Source organism: Phoenix dactylifera, chromosome 16 (genome assembly GCF_009389715.1).
Source record: "Phoenix dactylifera cultivar Barhee BC4 chromosome 16, palm_55x_up_171113_PBpolish2nd_filt_p, whole genome shotgun sequence".
Lineage (NCBI taxonomy): Eukaryota > Viridiplantae > Streptophyta > Magnoliopsida > Arecales > Arecaceae > Phoenix > Phoenix dactylifera.
Genome location: NC_052407.1, coordinates 5,044,550 through 5,064,010, shown reverse-complemented (window position 1 = coordinate 5,064,010; position 19,461 = coordinate 5,044,550). Strand labels below are relative to the sequence as shown.

The 19,461-nt window shown below is 37.0% G+C and overlaps 1 protein-coding gene and 1 long non-coding RNA gene across 11 annotated transcripts; one reads left to right on the top strand and one right to left on the bottom strand.

Annotated features, from left to right (window-relative positions):
- Window positions 1–3,435: 3,435 nt before the first annotated feature.
- Window positions 3,436–6,908, bottom strand: LOC103723627. Of its 10 annotated transcripts, none has more exons than XR_005506436.1 (10): window positions 6,602–6,908; window positions 6,127–6,188; window positions 5,978–6,039; window positions 4,977–5,837; window positions 4,808–4,883; window positions 4,533–4,642; window positions 4,355–4,450; window positions 4,201–4,272; window positions 3,992–4,089; window positions 3,436–3,911 (listed from the first exon to the last, which is right to left on the bottom strand). XR_005506436.1 is itself a non-coding variant. In XM_008814590.4 (10 exons), the coding sequence occupies exons 1-10, from the start codon at window positions 6,753–6,755 to the stop codon at window positions 3,734–3,736; spliced, it is 1,758 nt and encodes a 585-aa protein (XP_008812812.1). In that variant the 5' UTR covers window positions 6,756–6,908; the 3' UTR covers window positions 3,436–3,733. The 10 variants fall into 10 exon arrangements, 7 of the variants coding, with proteins under 7 accessions (XP_008812812.1, XP_038970242.1, XP_038970243.1 ...); XR_005506438.1 differs by having other exon boundaries at window positions 4,201–4,269; XM_008814590.4 differs by having other exon boundaries at window positions 4,533–4,631.
- Window positions 6,909–13,184: 6,276 nt separating this feature from the next.
- LOC113462227 lies at window positions 13,185–14,313 on the top strand. The gene is made up of 2 exons (XR_005506435.1): window positions 13,185–13,355; window positions 13,515–14,313. It is a non-coding gene; the product is annotated as an uncharacterized LOC113462227 (long non-coding RNA).
- The last annotated feature ends 5,148 nt before the right edge of the window (window positions 14,314–19,461 follow it).

Sequence of the window (19,461 nt, the reverse complement as noted above, 5' to 3'; positions counted from 1 at the left end):
CTACTTGGAATGGTTCAACCAAATTGGTTCCATTAGCCCTAAGCTGGTGGATCAGAATTTCAAAATCATGGATTTAGTCATTCATGGGCTTTGAGTCCACCATCCTAAAGTTGTTGAAGTCAGAGACCTTGAGCATCTTCACCCTAGGATCATTTAGACCATATTTGCTTTCTAGGGTGTCCCAGAATTTTTTTGGCACTTTTGGTTGTGTAATAGATATCATACAACCTCTTAGAAAGGGCACCTAAGATTCTATGAATACAATGATAGTCTATCTCATCAGGTATTCTAGAGGGTGTGCTAGTGGAGGCAAAAGGTTCAGTGTTGGAGGAGGTTAAGCATATCGTGAAGTAGTTGGGTTGGATCCGTTATCAACTTCAGTAATGCTTTCACCTATGGCTGAGATTAACCCTATATGGTAAGCCAGAACCGCATTTGGTTCTACCACCTCTTAAAGTTATGGCCATCAAATTTTTCAGGTTTGGCACTAAGGTGGTCACTAGTATTTGAGGTCATAGGATTAGGGTTACAGAATAGAGACAGAAACCTGAATGAAGGCAAAAATTCTATGCCAAAAGATTGCACTAATATTTATATTGAACTTTGAATGTCTAATTGATATATTCAAAAAACTAATAGCCAAATCAGCTCCAGATCGGTGGTGGAGCACTAGGCTCACTTAAGTACCAGCCTTTCTTAGGCACGTATACCTTTTTGACAAGATTTTCTTAGACACTATTAGTTAATAGATATAGTTACTAGAAATCATGCAAATTCAATTTTTAGAATAACCTAAGTGCAAACTTAAATTTGTTATTATGGATTAACTAACTTTTGAATTTTCCGTTTGACTTTTCCGAATTAGTAACAATTGATTACTAAATTTAATGCTAGCAAAACAATTATTGTAATTGAAATCTAATTTATCAATTCAATGAATTATATATATTAGAATTGATTTATTTTCTTATTAGAATAATTGATCATTAATTTTGTAGCAAATCAATTATTGTAATTAAGATCTAAAATATCAATTCAATGAATTAAAAGATTTATTTCTTTATTAGAATAATTGATTGAGATCTAATAAATCAATTGAATGAATTATAAGATTTATTTCTTTATTAGAATAATTGATTGAGATCTAATAAGTCAATTCAATAAATTAATTATTATGTATTAACCAATTTCCAAATTTTTCGTTTGAATGAGATCTGGAAATTACTTCTTGAGGAGTCCAAATGGAGGTATAATAAATCTCTTGGAGGTTAAACAAATTATTACCTTTTCAGAATAATTTATTATTAATTATGTACTAGCAAAAATAATTATTGCAATTAAAATCTAATATGCCACAATTGCAATAAATAATTTAATGACTTATATATTACTAACAAAAAATAATCAAATACTTCTTTGGATTGTTAGCAATATATCATCTAAATAAACAAATAAATTTATAAATTCAATTAATGAAAAATCTTAAAGAGAATAATGTACATTTATATTATTCGGCATCCAAGTAATTCTATTTTAATGTAAAATAAATTTATTCTAGCATAATATAAATCTATGCATTTAATAAATTTATATCATAGAATTTCAAATCCTACAAATCTACTAATATTAAATTAAAAATAAAGGTAGAAGAAAGTAGCCTGATTGAATGCAGGTCGAAGCGCGTAGACGCTGTTCCAAAAAAGTATTTGCCCCCACGTACGGGTCTTCCGGCAATCCTCCTCTGAGATACGACGACCCTACAATTTCTTCTTCGGCACGTCTCGGAAGAAGTCAAAGCGAATCCGATCGGACTTGCAAATCCAGCAAAGAGCGGAATGAAAAAAATAAAATAAACTGAATAAATATATAAAACAAAAATTAAAAGTGGCTAAGAGGAGGAATAATTTTTTCAGAGTTTTTCTACTATTTTTCTCTAATTTTTCGTGTTTCAAAAGAGATGAAATAGAGAGATTTATATAGGATTTTTAATGGGGGCAAAATGATCTTTTGCGGATGCATTTTCAAACGCGTCCATAACGCCCGCTGGCCTTTCCTTTTTTTCAAACGCGCATGCGGCCAAATTTCGGGCCGCGTGGGCAATTAAATTTTTCCTGACACATTCCAAGTGGTAGCATACTTTTCTATCTGATTCTTTTATTTTTGCATTTAGTACCGGTGTTGAGGCCACTAACAAAACATATGCTTCAGGCTTTGATTTCCTAGGTTCATCATTTCTCAAAATATTATTCTTGACAAATAACCTCTATTTGGATGAGAAACCATAAAGCACACACTTTTCTCAAAATTCATACTCTGTAAGATGATAGAATTATCTTTAGCAAAAGAAAGTAACTGTGAGGATCCGTACGGGCGTGATGGATTCATTGAGACTGACCATAGGCCAATCATGGTGTTTGTAATTAAATTTAAATAGATTTAAACTCTTAGCCTAACAAGAACGTCAGGACTTGAACGGAGGAAGTATGTGAGGACCTATGCGGGCGCGTGTTTAGTCCCGCATCAGTTATTCACTGGGTAGATCTTGGCTACTTATACAGGATCAACAAACCTAAATAATACCTTTCTGCTAGCTATTTTGGGTGAGGTCCTGGGAATCGGTTTCACGGTATAGGCGCTTATGACCTCCCCCTCTATGCCTTGTAGTAATGATTCCTCTGGCATTACAACCTTTACTACAACAATGCTGTCCATAGATCAAATTATTTCGTGGTTACAGTAACTTTTCGTACAATAGTAGGTTGGATTGGGTGAATATAATAGGGCAGTAAAAGCCATACAAAAAGAGACCAAGCAAGAAACAGCAGCCACAAGTTCTAGACCTGCACAACAAGTTGTTTCAGCCCATAGGTTAGTGGGACTACAAAATGTTGGGAAGCCCATCTCCCACTAGAAACGGGATCATCTTCACCTCGGCGCCTGACTCAAGCCTAAACTGCTCCTGAACTGCTCCCAACGATGCCTCTTGCCAACGAAATTGTGGAAATAGAGGAAATATTGTTTTCCTAAATGAGGATTTTTCATTATTTTCACCACAATAGTTTGATGTCCACATGCTTTTCTGAATGTTATGATGCTATTAGGTTAGACCAAATGAACTTTGTGTTAAGCTTGCCCCACTGAAAATTTGAAAGTTTTATGCACCCAACCTGGAGAAAAAAATTCCCAATAAGATGATGCTTGCATGGGACTAACAAACAATGTCAAGTTATACTAATCATCTACTCTTATTTCTATCTACTTAAGATGTCAAAATGGGAAATAGCATGAAGGATTTTGTACATGCTTGCTGTTGTTCTAACGTGGTTCCTAATCCATTCCCTTGCGTGACAAAGAAAGATGCACAAAAATGAGATCACACGGAAATATTCCAAACTTGAGATTCACAAGAACAGGACAAGGCCAAACACCGAGACAAGCTGTCAAAGAACTATTTTTTATCATATGAATGAGCTAGGAGGTTAGCACAATAAACTAACCCTGTCAAGTTTATTTTATTTCCTTCTTGTGGGTCGATGCCATCAAGATTCAAGGATGAATGGTTTCACTACGCAAGTTAATTAGCAAAAAACAATATAATCCTGTGCCTCAGCACCTAATTTCCTTTAAACATCCTCATTCTCAGCATGGGGAAAAAGAATGAGAATGCATGAACAAAGAATACGGACGTCATATGAATTCACTTGAACAAATGAACAAAAACTAGACGCCGTGGTCAATTGATCACCATCTCAGGTTTCTTTGTGCAACCCTTTGGAAGATTGATCCTGTGAAAGTTTGGTCCTTTTGGAACCGTGGTAGGTCTCTTGGCCTTTATACTCATGGCGGCAATTCCGACTTTGTTGTTCTCCCTTCCTAAATGGGACGCCGGCACCTTTCCTGAAGCTGTCACACTGCATACATGAAAATGAACTTGAGGATTCAAGTTGTTGACTGCATATAAGAGTTTAATTCTGCAGAATGTTGGGAGAACCTCGCAGACTTGGCAGTTTGTCTCTTAGATTTTTCCGTTGTTTTTTCCTTGCTAATGATTAACTGCATGGGCAACTTATGGCGAGATTTTGCTAGATTCTTCAAGATACAAATATATCAAATTTCAGCATTTTTTTCATGGACTCCAGGATAAAAGGATTTAAAACTCACTATCTGAAGGATGGTGCATCAATGGCTTCTTTTACTTACAGGCTGGGCATTGCGCACACCTTCACCAGAAGTAGTTTGCTTTACCAGTCCATGGAAAGGCCTCCCATTCTTCTGCAGTTTAACAGAGATCAGAATCAAGATGACAGTTCCTAGAAAAAGAAAGTATCAAATTGATGAATAAAACATAACACACTTGCAATCCTTCTCCATGCCTGAGTGTGGTGGTTGTTCCTTCCTGAGCTCCAATCTGCCTTCTCTGCAGGTTTGCTTCTTTGAGAATCCCTCTTTCCTGATGCAACAAGTGTCATTACAATCTATCTCAATTGCACATATCGATTTAAAATCAAATCATCACATTGAGAAGAACTTACATCAGTTCTAAATCTGAAAGGCTTCGGATTCGTAGTTCTCTTGTGCTTTCCTCCTTGATCAGAAGGTTCCTTAAGGGACTTAATCGGAGCTCGGATTGCCTGTACCACAACTGAACTATCCTCAATTTGTTTTGTCCCACTTTCTGAGTTACACGAACTCCGACCTCTTTCGGTTATGTGATGTGCGAAATCGGCTTACTTACTTTCAAACACATATTTTCTTTCAACATGATCGGGTTAACAATAGGGGAATAAAAGATTGAGTTGTAGAATACCTTATGAGGAGCATTCTTGCAGGTCTCCGACTGCAAGTTCTCGTTTTCAAAATTTGTCGCATTTGAATCTATATCTCTGGCACCAGTTCATAAAACAGAGATAAACAACAAAAGAAGATGTAAAATTTACCTACTTACATTAGACATTCAGTATAGAGTGCTGTAATACCTAGTAGCTCTATCACTGTATGAAGCATTTTCTTTATTGTCATCCAGGTCAGTAGCATTCTCCACTGCTCGAGTCTCGGTAGCTGCTCTGATGGAAATTTGCTGCATGGAAACCTTGTTTTCTAAATCATCCTTAGAATTTTGTGGTGCTTTTGACTTGCTGGAGGTTGTAGCATCTGCTGTTGCTGATTGCAAAGACTCTTTAACAGAGGAAACCACTAAAGGTGCGAGATGCTCTTCGACATCAGTAGCCAAGATACTCAGATTACCTAGTCTTCCATCAGTTCCTGTGTCATTAGAGTTGCTCTGAATCCCTTCTCGAAGCACCGGGGAATTGCGTATCTGGGAACAACCCTCAACTTTCTTCTTTGAACTCTTCGCAGTTTCTTCAGTTCTTTTCGAATTCATTGCAGTAGATGGCTTGCAAAGGTACCTGCTCGGTACATTCTTTGTTCGACTGCGAATGTTAAGCCTCATCTCAGTGCAAACCTCAGATACTGGGGCATGGCACTTTGAAGGGGTTCTAGTCTCATCTGTTTTCTTTGGGCTATAGTGAAATAGGGCTTTTGCCACACTTCTATTCTTGGGTGCTCCAATTGGCGCCTTCTGATACTTCACACTTCGAAGTGGCTCTTGGTTTGTTGAACATTTTTTCTTCCTTGGTGTCGTCAACGCCTTTTCGCTTGGAAAGCGTTGCACTTTCGCCTTTGTTTTGCTTGGAGTTGATCTCAAAGTAGAGATTGGATGGTCTTTCAGCTTAGTTTTTGCCATCTTTTCAGGAATTGAAGTGATAGTGCTAAATTTACTTATTTTATCCTTGGCTGACTTTGCTGGTGCGGAATGTGGACATTTTGCCATTGATCTGAAAGAAATAAGCTCTATTAGTAAACTTTCCTTCTTGAATCTAGTTCCTTCCATAGCCTTGTGATCATAATGACCATTCTAACTAAGAAGCAAGGACACATGAAAATAGAGCATCAGTCATAGGACTAGTGTATTTACCTTGGTCCTTGTCGATTTAATGCTTTTCGAAGCCCTACATTTGGGCTCCTTGCTGCCATGACCTGTATAAAAATTCATTGGTATGCTCTAAAGTCAGATGTAATTCAACAAGATAAGAGGATGAAAGAACGCAGCAACAGATCACAAACCCGAAGCACGAAACTTCTGTATAGAGCATCAAGATCTACTTCCTCGTGATTTTGGTCACATCCTACATAGGAAAAATCAGAGAAGCAGGTCACATCTCCGTTAGAAACTTGGGTTGGGATCCCATTTGAGCCAGATCCTTCAAAAACAATAGATTTTGCGACTATAGTAAAGCCCCTTTTTCTCTTCCAAGAAATACCATCAAGAAAAACTCGAACAAAAAAGAAGGTAGCTTCAATTCAACATCCAACTACTATTACCCGGTTAATTGAGATTTTGTGAAAAGTAACATAACCACAAATATATTCACATGTTACATCATGAAATCCATTAAAAACGTGTAATCATGCAGTAAAATCGGATCTTTAGAACTAGGAACCAAAGAAGAAGAAGAAAAAGATTATATATAAAAATCCAGTTAAAATGTTCAAGTCAATAAACGAAAAGAATATGAGATTCCGCCAGATGAGTGCTCACCGACACGAACGCAGAACCAGGAGCGGTCATCCGGCCGAGAACGATCAGGGGCTGTGAAATCAACAAACTTCGGTGCCTCAATCTCCTCATAGAATTCATCCTCTTCCATAGTGTCTGCGGACTCCTCCATCAAATCCAACCGGAGATTTTCCATATCCAAAGAGAAAGGAGCAGAGGGGAAACGCAAGGGTGCTGTGATCTCTAGGTCTAGTGCTTCAAAACCCTATCAAGAAAAGGAGAAAAGACGCAACGAAGGGCTCTACCGAGGACAGGAAGGAGTGTGGTTTTGTTGGCTTTCATTCGACCGATTTGGATTTCTTTTTAAAATCTGACACGCGGTTGCCGTGGCCCGAACTAGCCGTTGGAGCGGTGCGTGGACAAAATTTAAAGCGAGGGCAAAAGGCGGAATTCAAGGAACGGCGGTCCGCATAAAATTTCCGTGCGAAGCACTGTTTCGCCTGCCTAACGGTTCCCAGGTTCTGCCCGATTGATGGTAAGAGCCGACTTTACTATGCGGACTCATCAGGCATCTGCGGATGTTTTTAGACTTTGGGCCGTTGCAAGAGAAATGGGCACAGGTTGCAAGAGAGAGTGGGTTTGGGTTCTGTCAGATGGTCATTAGATCATATCCTTGACCACGGTGATTTTTGAAAACATTCGAACCAGAGCCGGTTCAACCTTTAAGCGACTAAGGCAGTCGCCTAAAGCCCCACCCCCTCCAAGCCTAAAATTCTTAGCTATAAATGTATTGAGACCCCCAAATAATTTCCAAATGTATTTATTATTATTATTAGTGAGTTCGCCTTAGGCTCCAAATGCATTAAGCCGCTCCTGGTTTGGAACATCTGCGGTGCACCTTCTACACCACAGAGTGATGTACTATCTTAGATAGCCCCCACATCATTTGTATCAAGAATGCATGTAAGTATGATTAATAAGGAAATTGCATTAGTCAAGCTCTCTCATTCACAATCGAAAAGAGGGGGTGGTGGCGGAACTCAGGGAGTTCTCTAGTACCAAAATTTCTCGTAGTTGGGCCCAAATAAGAGTGGACCTTCCTATGTAGACCCATCATGCATTTGCCAGATGTTTTGGGCATAGGTTGAAAGAGTAAGTGGGTATGGGTTAGGTCCGATGGTCATTAGATCAGATCCATGACTACCATGACCATAGGATGATTCTTGGAAGAGTTCAGATCCACTACGGTGTACCTTTTATACAATAGGGTTCTATGTTATTCCGAATAGCTACTACACCATCCATATTAGAGATAAGGATGATTAATAAGGAAGCTGCATGTAGAGTTCTCTCAGTTCTTCTCCTCGATGTCTCGATATGAAGCTCGAGAAGATGGAAAGCATTAAAGCTTACACAGGGAGAGGGAGAGAAAAGCGGCATGAGGACTCACAATTGAGGAGCATGTATCGAATCATCCTACGGTCGCCGTACTCAGTGGACCTTCAAATGATCATTGGACCTCACCTGGACCCAAAGTAAGAAGGATGTACATGTACCAAGAAATCTATGGGTGTAAGTATTAGCAGGCAAAGACGAGAGGAAGCTATAGTTGTCACCCATTCAGTTATGCAAAATGTTTTGCTAGCCACATGTCACTTGCGGTATTAATCAAAACTGCAAAAATGTGATGAGTTGGATGAATCAAGAATGTCATATAGGTGTTACATGCACTTGAGTAACTTTCTGTATAACTAATAGATAGCTTTAGAATCATTCATCAGATGAAGGAAAATAGTATTACTCATAATAATATTCATCCTTGAATATATGCAAAATAATGGTCTACGAATGCATGTGTTATAGTGCATATGGTATTCTTCTTTTTTTATTAGGATAAAATAGATATCAAAGCTCGTACAAAATCTAGTTTGGGATTCGTGACTATCATACTTCAAACCTGCTACATCAGCTGGGCATGTGACACCATAAAACTTACTGACCATGAATATGCAAAACCTTAAAACCTATATAATATCTTAATAATAAAAAGACTATATAAAAATACAATTTCAAGTTATCTAAGTTCAAGCTAAAAGGCTTCTTCCTCTCACAAGCATTCTGAATTTTGAAATACTGCTAAATATCCTACGGCTTCAAAAGAGAAAGAGAAAAGGTATGAACATGATTCCTCAATAAAAATATTCCCCTTTTCTAGCAAAAAAACAAAATAGAAATATTCCCCCCCCACCAAACACACACACACAAAAAATATAATTTAAATTAATAATAAGTTGATAGCAAATCAATGTACAAGCACAAAAATAGAAAAATAAGAAAGTGAAGTGTTATTAGCATAGAATACACATGCTGGCTAATGTCAATAATCAAATTCTCAGATTAACCACCTAATATGTTTTCAATTAATTATCATATCTTATATAACTAAATAGCCATTTCAAATAAGAAATTCAACACTATCCAAATCTCTTCAAAAACATAATTCCAACTAAATAAAATATTCTAAGATTTATACCACAAAAGCAAAGGAAGTGTAGTTCCATCTTTGAATTATTTCGGTCCGTGACAAGGTTTTTATATAATCATATTTCAAGCCCATAATGAGGCAATGATAATGTCATATTTCAACCCATAATAAAGAAATAATTGCGCATTTCTAGTAAATGACGAGGTCTCACATTTTCAACCTATGATGGGGCAAAAATAATGCTACATTTCCGGTCTTTGATGAAGCAATGATAATGTCATATTTCAAACCTGTGACGGGATAATGATAATGCCACATTTTCAATCTACGATAGGACAATATAGGGCCACTACTCCAGCTCGTAGCGAGGAAATAATATTAGTATGGCTAGTCCAAATCTCTTATCAAACTATACACTCATATCTTGTAACATTTCCATTCAAAATATTTTGGAAACTACCAATCATTCACATCACTATCAAGATAATACTACATTTACTTTTTGGGGAATTCTTTTTACCTAAATAATCATTAGGAGGTGCTATGCACTTGTATAAAAGATTTTTTTTCCTTCCTACGAGGAAGGGATTGATTCAAGGCAATTTCTCTAAGGAATAAAAAGTATGGAAACTTTCACTTCTATGTTCTGACTCCACACATACAGATTCAGAGCACAAATCCCATAAATTAAAAATCGATAAGGTTGGTTTCTATCATATGTTTCATGGAGTTAACTATCTTGGAAAAAATTTTAAACAAAAGGTATGGAGAATTGGAGATTTTTCTTCGGATGTCTATCTTTACTTTCCAAATCCCTAGAGTTTTCTTAAATAGTAGCTCTGCACATGTAGTATAGAGGAGGAATTGCTAAAGGAGCTCGAGTTTTTGAAATGGTGCAGTCTATCAAAAGGATTTTTTAGGAAAAATGTTGAGCTTGTCATCCTCGAAAAAGTATGTGGACTCAGAGATATCTCAAGTGATTTCTTTTCCTTTTTGTTTTTTCAAGGGGCACATGAGCGACTTATCATATTGGAGTAATCACGCCAAAAATTCTGAACTATTGGGGGCTTTTGAATTTCCTCATGAACTTCAATTTAGTGCAATCATATCATCAAACTTTCAATTTTTTTCAATTCGTACTTTACCTCTGAATTCTATTTGACTGCTATGATGGAGTGGTTACGTGCTATCACATGACTTGCTAAAAGTTGCTAATCTGTCCTCCTCTTGGATGATGTGGAAAAAAAGCCATGAAGTCTTTTTCCCTTTCTCCCCTTTTCCAGCTAGGGTTTCACTTATCAATTCCATCTCTCTTTCCCATTCGGCAACTAGAGACTAACGATGGCTAGGGGCCAGCAGCGAGAAAGAGAAAAAGATAGGAGAGTTGGAAGAGAAATATGACACTTATAGTCCAACCTAGCCCATCTCCAAGCCTACAAGCTAGCCTTTTATCATATCACTATCTTTATCAGTCAATAAGAAGGAAAGGAGAAGCAAAAGGCTAATTTTTATAGTGTTCTCGATCCCTATTATAGGAAAGAAGAATATGTGAGAAAGAAAATATTATGGAAAACTTTTTCTACCTACCTTATGAGGTAGTCATCATGTATATTTATGGTTAAAAAGTGTATAAAAGATTATAACTAGAATGATACAAAGATAGAAAGAAATAATTAACAAATGGATCCCTATGATCAATCCTAAATTTATGCTATTCAAGATTCAAAATTTAGAATTCAAAATTTGAAATTCAAAATTTGAAATTTCTAGAATCATGGATCATTGATATATGGCTTGATATGGAGCTAGGATGAAGATATTATCAATACTCCCTGCTAGTGAAGAAGGGTACCACTGAGAGCTTGGAACGCAACTGTTGAAAGTGTTAGGAGGAAAGTTCTTTAGTGAATATATCAATAAGTTGGTAGTTGGAGGAGATGAATTGGACATCAAGCTGACAACGAGTCACTCGCCCTCGAATAAAATGAAAATCAATTTTAATATGCTTAGCCCGAGCATGAAATATGGAATTGACAGTAAGATATATGGCAGATAAATTATCATATTAAAGTATAGGAGCTTGAGAAAGTGAGATACCCAAGTCCTGTAGTAAAGATGGAATCCAAATTAATTCAATAGTAGCATTGGCAAGCCCTTTGTATTCGAATTCGATACTTAAATGTGCCACATGTATTGCTTTTTAGACTCTATGAAATAAGATTATGACCAAAAAATGTATTGAAGCTACTTACAAGATGCTAGTCATCAGGATCACCAACCTAATTGGCATTAAAATAGGCATGAAGAGAAGAGGATGGGCCTTTGGTTAAATAAATACTATAGTCGATAGTATGCTTCAAGTAGCGAAGGATACATTTGACTGCAAGCCAGTGCATGGAAGTGGGCTTATTCATAAACTAACATACTTGGTTAACTGCAAAGGTAATGTCAGAATGTGTAAGCTTAAGATACTAAAGTGCACCTACTATACTCTGATATTGAGTTGGATCAGAAAGTGGCAAACCATCAGAATGAGATAATTGGAACGCGGTAGATATAGATGTCGAGACAGGTTTATAACCATCTATATTGGTTTTGAGAAAAAGATCAGAAATATACTTTCAATGGGTCAGATGAAGTCCAGAAGTAATAGTCTTAGCCTCAATGCCCAAAAAGTAGTGAAGAAGGACTAGATCCTTCATGGCGAATTCAGTTTGTAAAAAAATAATAAGGTCATCCAATCATCAATATAAACTAGAAGAAGCACCACATATTCTTTGGTGCGCCTGATAAAAAGTGAGACATCAACTTTAGACCCAAAAAAACTAAGAGTAAGTAAGGAAGAGCTCAACCACCGAAATCAAGCACGTGGCACCTATTTAAGACTATAAAGAGAATATTATAGCTTGCAAACATAAGTGGGATGGTCCAGATCAGTAAAACCAAGAGGTTGTTTCATAAAAACATTCTCAGTGAGGTATCCCTGGAGGAGTATATTTTTGACATCCAATTGCCGAATGGGCTAACCTTCAGAAACTACAAGAGAAAGAACATTGCAAATTGTGAAAAGCTTGATAAGTGGGTTGAACATCAAATCATAATCAACACCATCTTGTTAACTGAAGCTTTTAGCAATCGGACAGGATTTATAGTGCTCGATGGAGCCATTAGATCGCCTTTTGATTTTGAATACCCATTTGTAGTCGATTACATGTTGTAAAGGAGAGGGTGGAACTAAAAGCAAGATACCACTATAGAGTAAGGTATTGTACTTATCTGCCATCGCTTCGCGCCATTGAGGATCATGTTGAGCTTGAGTGAAGTAGGTGGGCTTGGCAAGGATAGTGGAAGCTCCAAATGCCAAGGAATATGTTGTGCTAAAACGACGTGGCTTTAGCATGCCATCCTTGGAGCATGTGACTATATGATGACCACTAATATGAGAAGAAGTCACCGGTTTAGGAGCAACAAGTTAAGTAGTGGCTATAAAACGTTGGTCACATGTTGTGGTTGGATCATTGTCATGTGTTTGTAAAGAACTGGGCTGAGTTTGAGGACTTGGGGCTGAAGATATGGGTGAATCAATATGGGTTGATGTTAACAGATCATTCAGCTTAGGTGTAAGCCATGGTAAAAAAGAGGCATCAGGAGAGCTACTGGTTGACTTGGGAGTATCACTAGAAAAGTTTTGTGCATAAGAAAACAGTCTTATCAAAGATAAAATCACAAGATATGAAAATACATCCTAAAAAGGGATGATAGCATCGGTACCTATGAAAACCTATAGGATAACTAAAAAAGACACATGAAAGAGAACAATATTCTAATTTAGTTTTATTATAGGAACGAAGATAGGAAAAACAAAAGGAGCCAAAAATATGAAAAAAATCATAATCTAGCTTTTTATTAAACAATTTTTTCTAAAGTGAAGAAAAATGGAGTGCACATGTGGGTAAATGATCAATAAGAAAATTAGAAATTTCAAAGGCCATATCCCAAGATTTAGAAGGAAGATTAGATTGGAAAAGAAGAGTAAGAAGGCCTACTTCTACAATATGTCGATGTTTGCGCTCTGTAGGTCCATCTTATTGGGAGGTGTGCAGGCAGGGCCGGCCCGACCGTTAGGCACCCTAGGCGGTCGCCTAAGGCCCCGGCCCAATAAAAGGCCCCGCCCCAAAAGCCTGAACCACGCCGCTGTGGAGTGGGGACAAGGGATTTGGGATACGTTTACGGCTGGGATGAGGTGAGGAATAGCTGAGAGCTGAGGAATAGCTGTCAAGTGATCACACCTCCATTGCCTACGATTTTTGGGTGAGCCTTCTTCTCCTCCTCCTCTTCCTCTTTCCTTCCAGAATCCCTCAAAAATGGATTTTTCGCTCATCCATGTGATTTAGAGCCTTAGAGGGCAATAATCGTGCTGTATAGATCATTTTTGTTTCTTGGATGGTGCTGGGTTTCCTGTGTTTGCAGGTTTTGAGAAGCGGAGGGGCAGATTTGAGTTTGGACTTGAGTTTTATCGCTGTTTGTTGTCCGTTCTGGGTCTATTGTTGCCAAAACCGTATCAAAATACTATCTTTTTGAACAGATTTACCTGGTTTCCTGTTGATAATTTGCAATTTATACAAGAAAAATTGCAGGGGGGAAATGGTTTTTTTTTAGTGTTTTTTTCCGTCACTTTCTCATTTATAGCTTGCATTTAAATGTAAAAATGGTGGAAAAACAGAAATCGGGCTTGAAGCTCTCGCCTTACCAACGAGCCGACTGCTAATGGCTGTTGGTCACGACTACTACAAAAAAGTGAAGATGAATCTTCTAGAGCTCTTTTTAGCTGTTCAGGTGGGTTTCGCCTTCTTTTTTTTTTCAGCTGGTTACTGAACTCATCATGGAGCCCCAGTTTAGATTCCGATGGTTCTTTCCGGTTGCTCTCGATGCGAGCATTCTAAAGGCTGGTCATACATTTGGGGTTTTTCAATCTTTTGTTTAACCAATTGCAAAAATCAGACATTTTCTAGATTCCAAATGGATTTTGAGCATCAGCGAGATGGCACTGTTTTTACTTCTTTGATTGTCAGATGACCTCATTCTATGATTTTTGAGTCTTTCCCATTTGGTAGTCCCCTGTCACAAGTCCAACAAATTTGATCTGACACCTATTCACCCACTATATGCAACTATATGTCTTTAGGTTGTGTATGTCTTGTAACAACATATGAATATGAATCTTGTAACTGCATACAACAATATATTTTTTGATTTGCCTGTCTATGCTTATTGGTATCAACACAATGACTGCCACATTTGTCTCTGTGTACTGTAAATGTCATCAGCCCGCTGTTGCTCGTAAGTCATTCGATGAAATGCTTGAGAGGAATGAGATTGGAACCATGAATTCTAGTGCTGGATCCACTAATGATGCACAATATGTAGTGCTATCGAATATTTATGCTGCTTCAGAAAAATGGGAAGAAGCAGAGAGGATAAGGAGGAGAATGGTGGAAAATGGAATACAAAAAATGTGTGGTTGCAGTTCGATCATGAAAGGTAACACAGACTATCAGTTCCATGCTGGGGCAATTGTAGAGTCTCAAGCACATATGCTATGTGGGGCCTTGGATTAGACATTTTAAGTAGTACGATCATGAGAATTGGCGGACGCTGGCATTGTTGGATGTTTCCAAACTCAAACAGGTTAGAGAAAAAATATTCAATACTGAGCTTAGGATATGAGCTGAAGCAAGGAAGAAGGTATTGGCTCTCTCTTAGACTAATTTTGATAGTGGATCACTGGATAAACTAGGATACCAAGCAGTGAGCTGAGATGAGATGAAAACAGTGTGATATTGTTTGCACACAATGAGCAAATACGGTAATGAACCCGTAAGGGTGTAAAGATATACTAATTCTTATTCAAGATTGAAACATAGTAAACAAGGTTTAAAAAAAAGAATCTGTGATACGTAACTAAGCATAGATTCCTGTCAACAAGAGAAAGTCTTCAAAAATTCTTTCATCATTTCAAAAAAAAAATAAATAAAGGCCCCTTCTTAGTGAGTTTGCCTTAGGCCCCCAAATGCATTGGGCCGCCCCTGTGTGCAGGCATGAAAAACGATACCAATTCCATGATCATTCAATTCTTATTGAAACAGTCACAACTGAAACTCACGAGCACAGTCAATTTGGAAAATTTTAATTTTATATTGTAAAATATTTTTAACATGCAATCGAAAAATACGAAAGATATGATAAATATCAGAATAATTTTTCAATCGATAATACCAGGAGAAATGACTATAATCATCTAAAAAAAGTATATATAGTATGATACCCAAAATGCGACATAACAGTTGAAGGCCTCCAAGTATCAATATATACAAGTTCAAGAGGAGAAGAGGATCTAGAATGAGAGTGCATAAAGGGTAAAGAGTAACTCTTACTTAATTGACATGCAGAGCAAATTAAAACTTTATTATTGTTACCAAAATGCAAACATGATTTACTAAGAATTCTAGAAACAAGAGGCATTGAAGCATAGCTAAGACATTGATGCCAAAGAAATTGAGAAATACTAGTTGATGCAGCCTATGCAGCAGAAGCCTTCTTGGTGACACTCCCAGGTAAGAAATAGAAAACTTCGTCCTTAAGCATGCCCTTGAGGAGGGTTTGAGCGGAGGTGAGCTCCTCCACAGAAGAATGGTTATCGGTGAAACTCAAAATAATAGAAATTATCGTGTGTAAATTAAGATAAAGATAAATTTCTTTGGTGATTTGAGGGATATGTAAAATATTCTTAAGTTGAATAGGATGAGTAGAAGTGTGTAAAAGAGAGTGACTAATGATTTTTATAGCCAAACCTGAACCATCTCGTATGGTAACCTAGTCAGAACTATTGTAGTCAGAGCTAAAATGAAGATTAGATAAATCTGAAGTCATGTAATGAGAGAGATATGGGTCTGTGTACCACGTTGAATTATGCACGGCAACAACAATTACTTGTGGAGAAGCAACTTCTACTTGATAGAATTGATCGAAGCGATGGTAACACTTCAAGGTTGTGTGCCCATATTTGCTGCAGACTTGACAACGTATCTTCTTTTAAGTTCGGTCATTAGTAGTATTTGGAGATCTTAAGTCACGATCCTTATGGTGGTAAGATTTCTATGGAGAAAAAATAGATACCCTATCACAGAAAAGTATGATAATTCCAATCTACTAATTGGGGGCTCTTGAAAGCTGATTTTTTGTTTTTTTTGGCCTGACAATCTGTGTGACAATATTCAAAGCACACGAAGCAGTAACTCATTACCAATATTTTGAAATTCCAACCAAAGTTTGCCAGCAAATTCAATACCAAGCATCAATCCATTTCCAGTTGCTGTCGGATGAAGAATCTCAAAAAGTAAATAAAGAAAACATCCCACGTCAATCCATATCAATCCAACTGCTTGAAGTTTCTGAGGAAGAAAGTGAAAAACCGGAACTAAACATTAAACATGTACCATTCCTCCAAACCAAAATCATTCAATCTTTCTCCCTCAAATTACAAATATGAAACTAAGAAACCGGAAAATAGTGGAACAAAGATAGGATAAAAAATAAACAAATAAAAATGCTTAAATCCAATCACTTGAATATTGTCATCCTTATCAATGAACAATCTTTTCTTATGTAATCCGTCCCCCTCTTTTTCTATGTTTTTTTTGTTATTAATTAGACTTGGGCATCGGGCCGTGCCGGGCCGGCCCAGCCCAGGCCCACCGGGCCAGAGGTCTAAACGGGCCGTGCCGGGCACGGCCCGCTCAGCAGAGAACCGAAGCCCGGCCCGGCCCCAGGCCCGTCTATTGGCGGGCCGGGCCCGGCACGGCACGAGATGGGCCGTGCCTGGCACGGGCCGTCTGGAGAGGGGGGGAGAAAAATAGTCGTTTCCAACGGCTATTTTGGGATTTTTCCAAAAATGCCCCTCCCAACAGTCCAAAAACGGCTAAATTGAGGGGTATTTTGGGAAAAATTTTTTTTGGGCTTCTATAAATACCCCTTTCCTCCCTCATTCTCACCACACCAAACCAACTATTCTCTCCTTCTCTACTACTATTATTTCTCTCTTCTAAAGTGCTCTTCTAACAATTTAATTTTTAGTTTGCATTTAGCAAGTGTTCAAGTGCTACACAAGAGGAGGTTCCTGTTGGGTAGAGAAGGTCACTCCTGTTGAGAGCACAAGAGGAAGCTCAGAATCTCGGCTCTGCCTCTGCCCTCCGACCCTCTACTCAATTCCTCCTTGTGGTTAGTTTTTATTTATTGAATTCATCAATTTAGATATGTCATCTTTTGAGGAAAGTCATTTTGGCATTCCTCCTGTTTCTGAGGGAGAAGAAACTAATCCCCAACCCCATGTTCCTAGTTCCTCTAGAACTAGTGAACCGAGTGAAGATCAAACCTCTTCTCGTAAGAGGACTAGTGCTGTATGGAAGGAATTTGATAGAGTTATGGTTGATGGAGTCTGGAAAGCTAAATGTAAAAAATGTGCCAAACTTTATAGTTGTAGTAGTAGTGGGGGAACAGGGCATTTAAAAAGACATCAAAAGAGTCATAGGATGCATGATTCTCATGCTCAAACTCAAAGTACCCTTAATATACAAGGGGGATTACTTGTAGGTAATTTTGCATATAATCAAGAAAATCAAAGAAAAGCACTTGTAAAATGGATAGTTAAGGATGAATTACCTTTTAGTTTATGTGAATCTTTTAATTTTGAAGAATATGTTCAATTAAACCTACAACCTGCTTACAAAAGAACTAGTAGGCGTACATTTAGAAGAGTAGCTATGACTAACTTTTTAGCAATGAGACAAAGTTTAATTGAAACACTTTCTACTTTAAATGTAAAAATTTCATTAACTTCTGATATTTGGTCAGCATCTGTAGGTAGTAATTATTTTATTGCCATTACTGCTCATTATATTGATAATGATTGGCAATTAAATAAACGTATTCTTGCTTTTCGTGCTTTTGATTTTCCACATTCTGGGCAACAAATTTCAAATGTCATTTATCAAACTGCATGTTCATATAATATTAATGATAAAATTATGTCTATTACTTTTGATAATGCATCTAATAATAATTCTGCTGTTACATTATTAAAAGACTCATTGCATCCCATGTTAGATGGAAATTTATTGCATATTAGATGTGCATGTCATATCTTAAATCTTTCTGTTCAAGATGGCATGGGCATGATTCAAGATGTGATTTCAAAAATTAGAAATGCAATTTCTTTTATTCATGCTTCAAGATCAAGACTTCAAGAATTTAAGAAACTATGTATAAATCATGGTAAACATTTTAAAAAATTTAAACTTGATGTAATTACTCGTTGGAACTCAACATATAGCATGATACATGATGCATACCCATATAAAAACTTATTAAGTGCATATATTAATGATCGTGGATTAGGCTTTACATTGACTGAAACTGATTGGAATAAAGGAAAAATTTTGGAAGATTTTTTGCTTAGTTTTTATAATGCTACCAATGTTCTTTCTGGTATTTATTATCCAACTTCATGTTCATTTTTACAACAAGCATATATAATTAGTCAAAAATTTACAGAACATAGATATGATGATGTTTTAATGCCTATTATTAACTAAATGGAATCTAAATGGAATGAGTATTGGGACAAGATATGTCCTATGCATAACTTAGCTGCTGTATTTGATCCAAGAGTTAAATTGAATGGCGTGCTAATTTTACTTGATGCATACTGTGAAAATATGATTCAAGATCCTGAACCTGCTAAAAATAAGGTAAAACAACTTCTTTATGATATTTATGCTATATATGATGAAAAAATTCGTAGATCTAGATTTTCCGTACAAAGCTCTATTTCTTCTTCTAGTAGTTCTCGTTCGTCGTCTATTTTTTCATTCATTGCACAGAGAAAACACACACATGCTTCAAGTTTATCTTCATCTTCTTCATCTTTAAGTAGTGAACTAGAATTTTATTTACGAAATGATCTTCAGTCTGCATATGATGAAAATCAAATAGAGAGTCTAGATGTATTATCTTGGTGGAAGAGTGTTAAAAATCAATATCCTGTTATGTCTGTAATTGCACGCGATATTTTAGCTGTGCCGATGTCCACGGTAGCATCGGAATCCGCTTTTAGTGCAGGTCGGCGTGTTCTTGACGAAAAGAGAAGTAGGATGACGGGCGAAACGGTTGAGATGCTTCTCTGCTTCAAAGATTGGTTGGATGCTGAGGCAAGACTTCAAGATAAAGGTGGACATAATACAACATCCTCTGATGATGATGATACAAACACTACTGAAGAGTGAATACTGATTCACTGAATCACTGATGATTAGTAAGATTTCTTAATTTTTTTATAATTATACATTTTTATTTTTTTAAT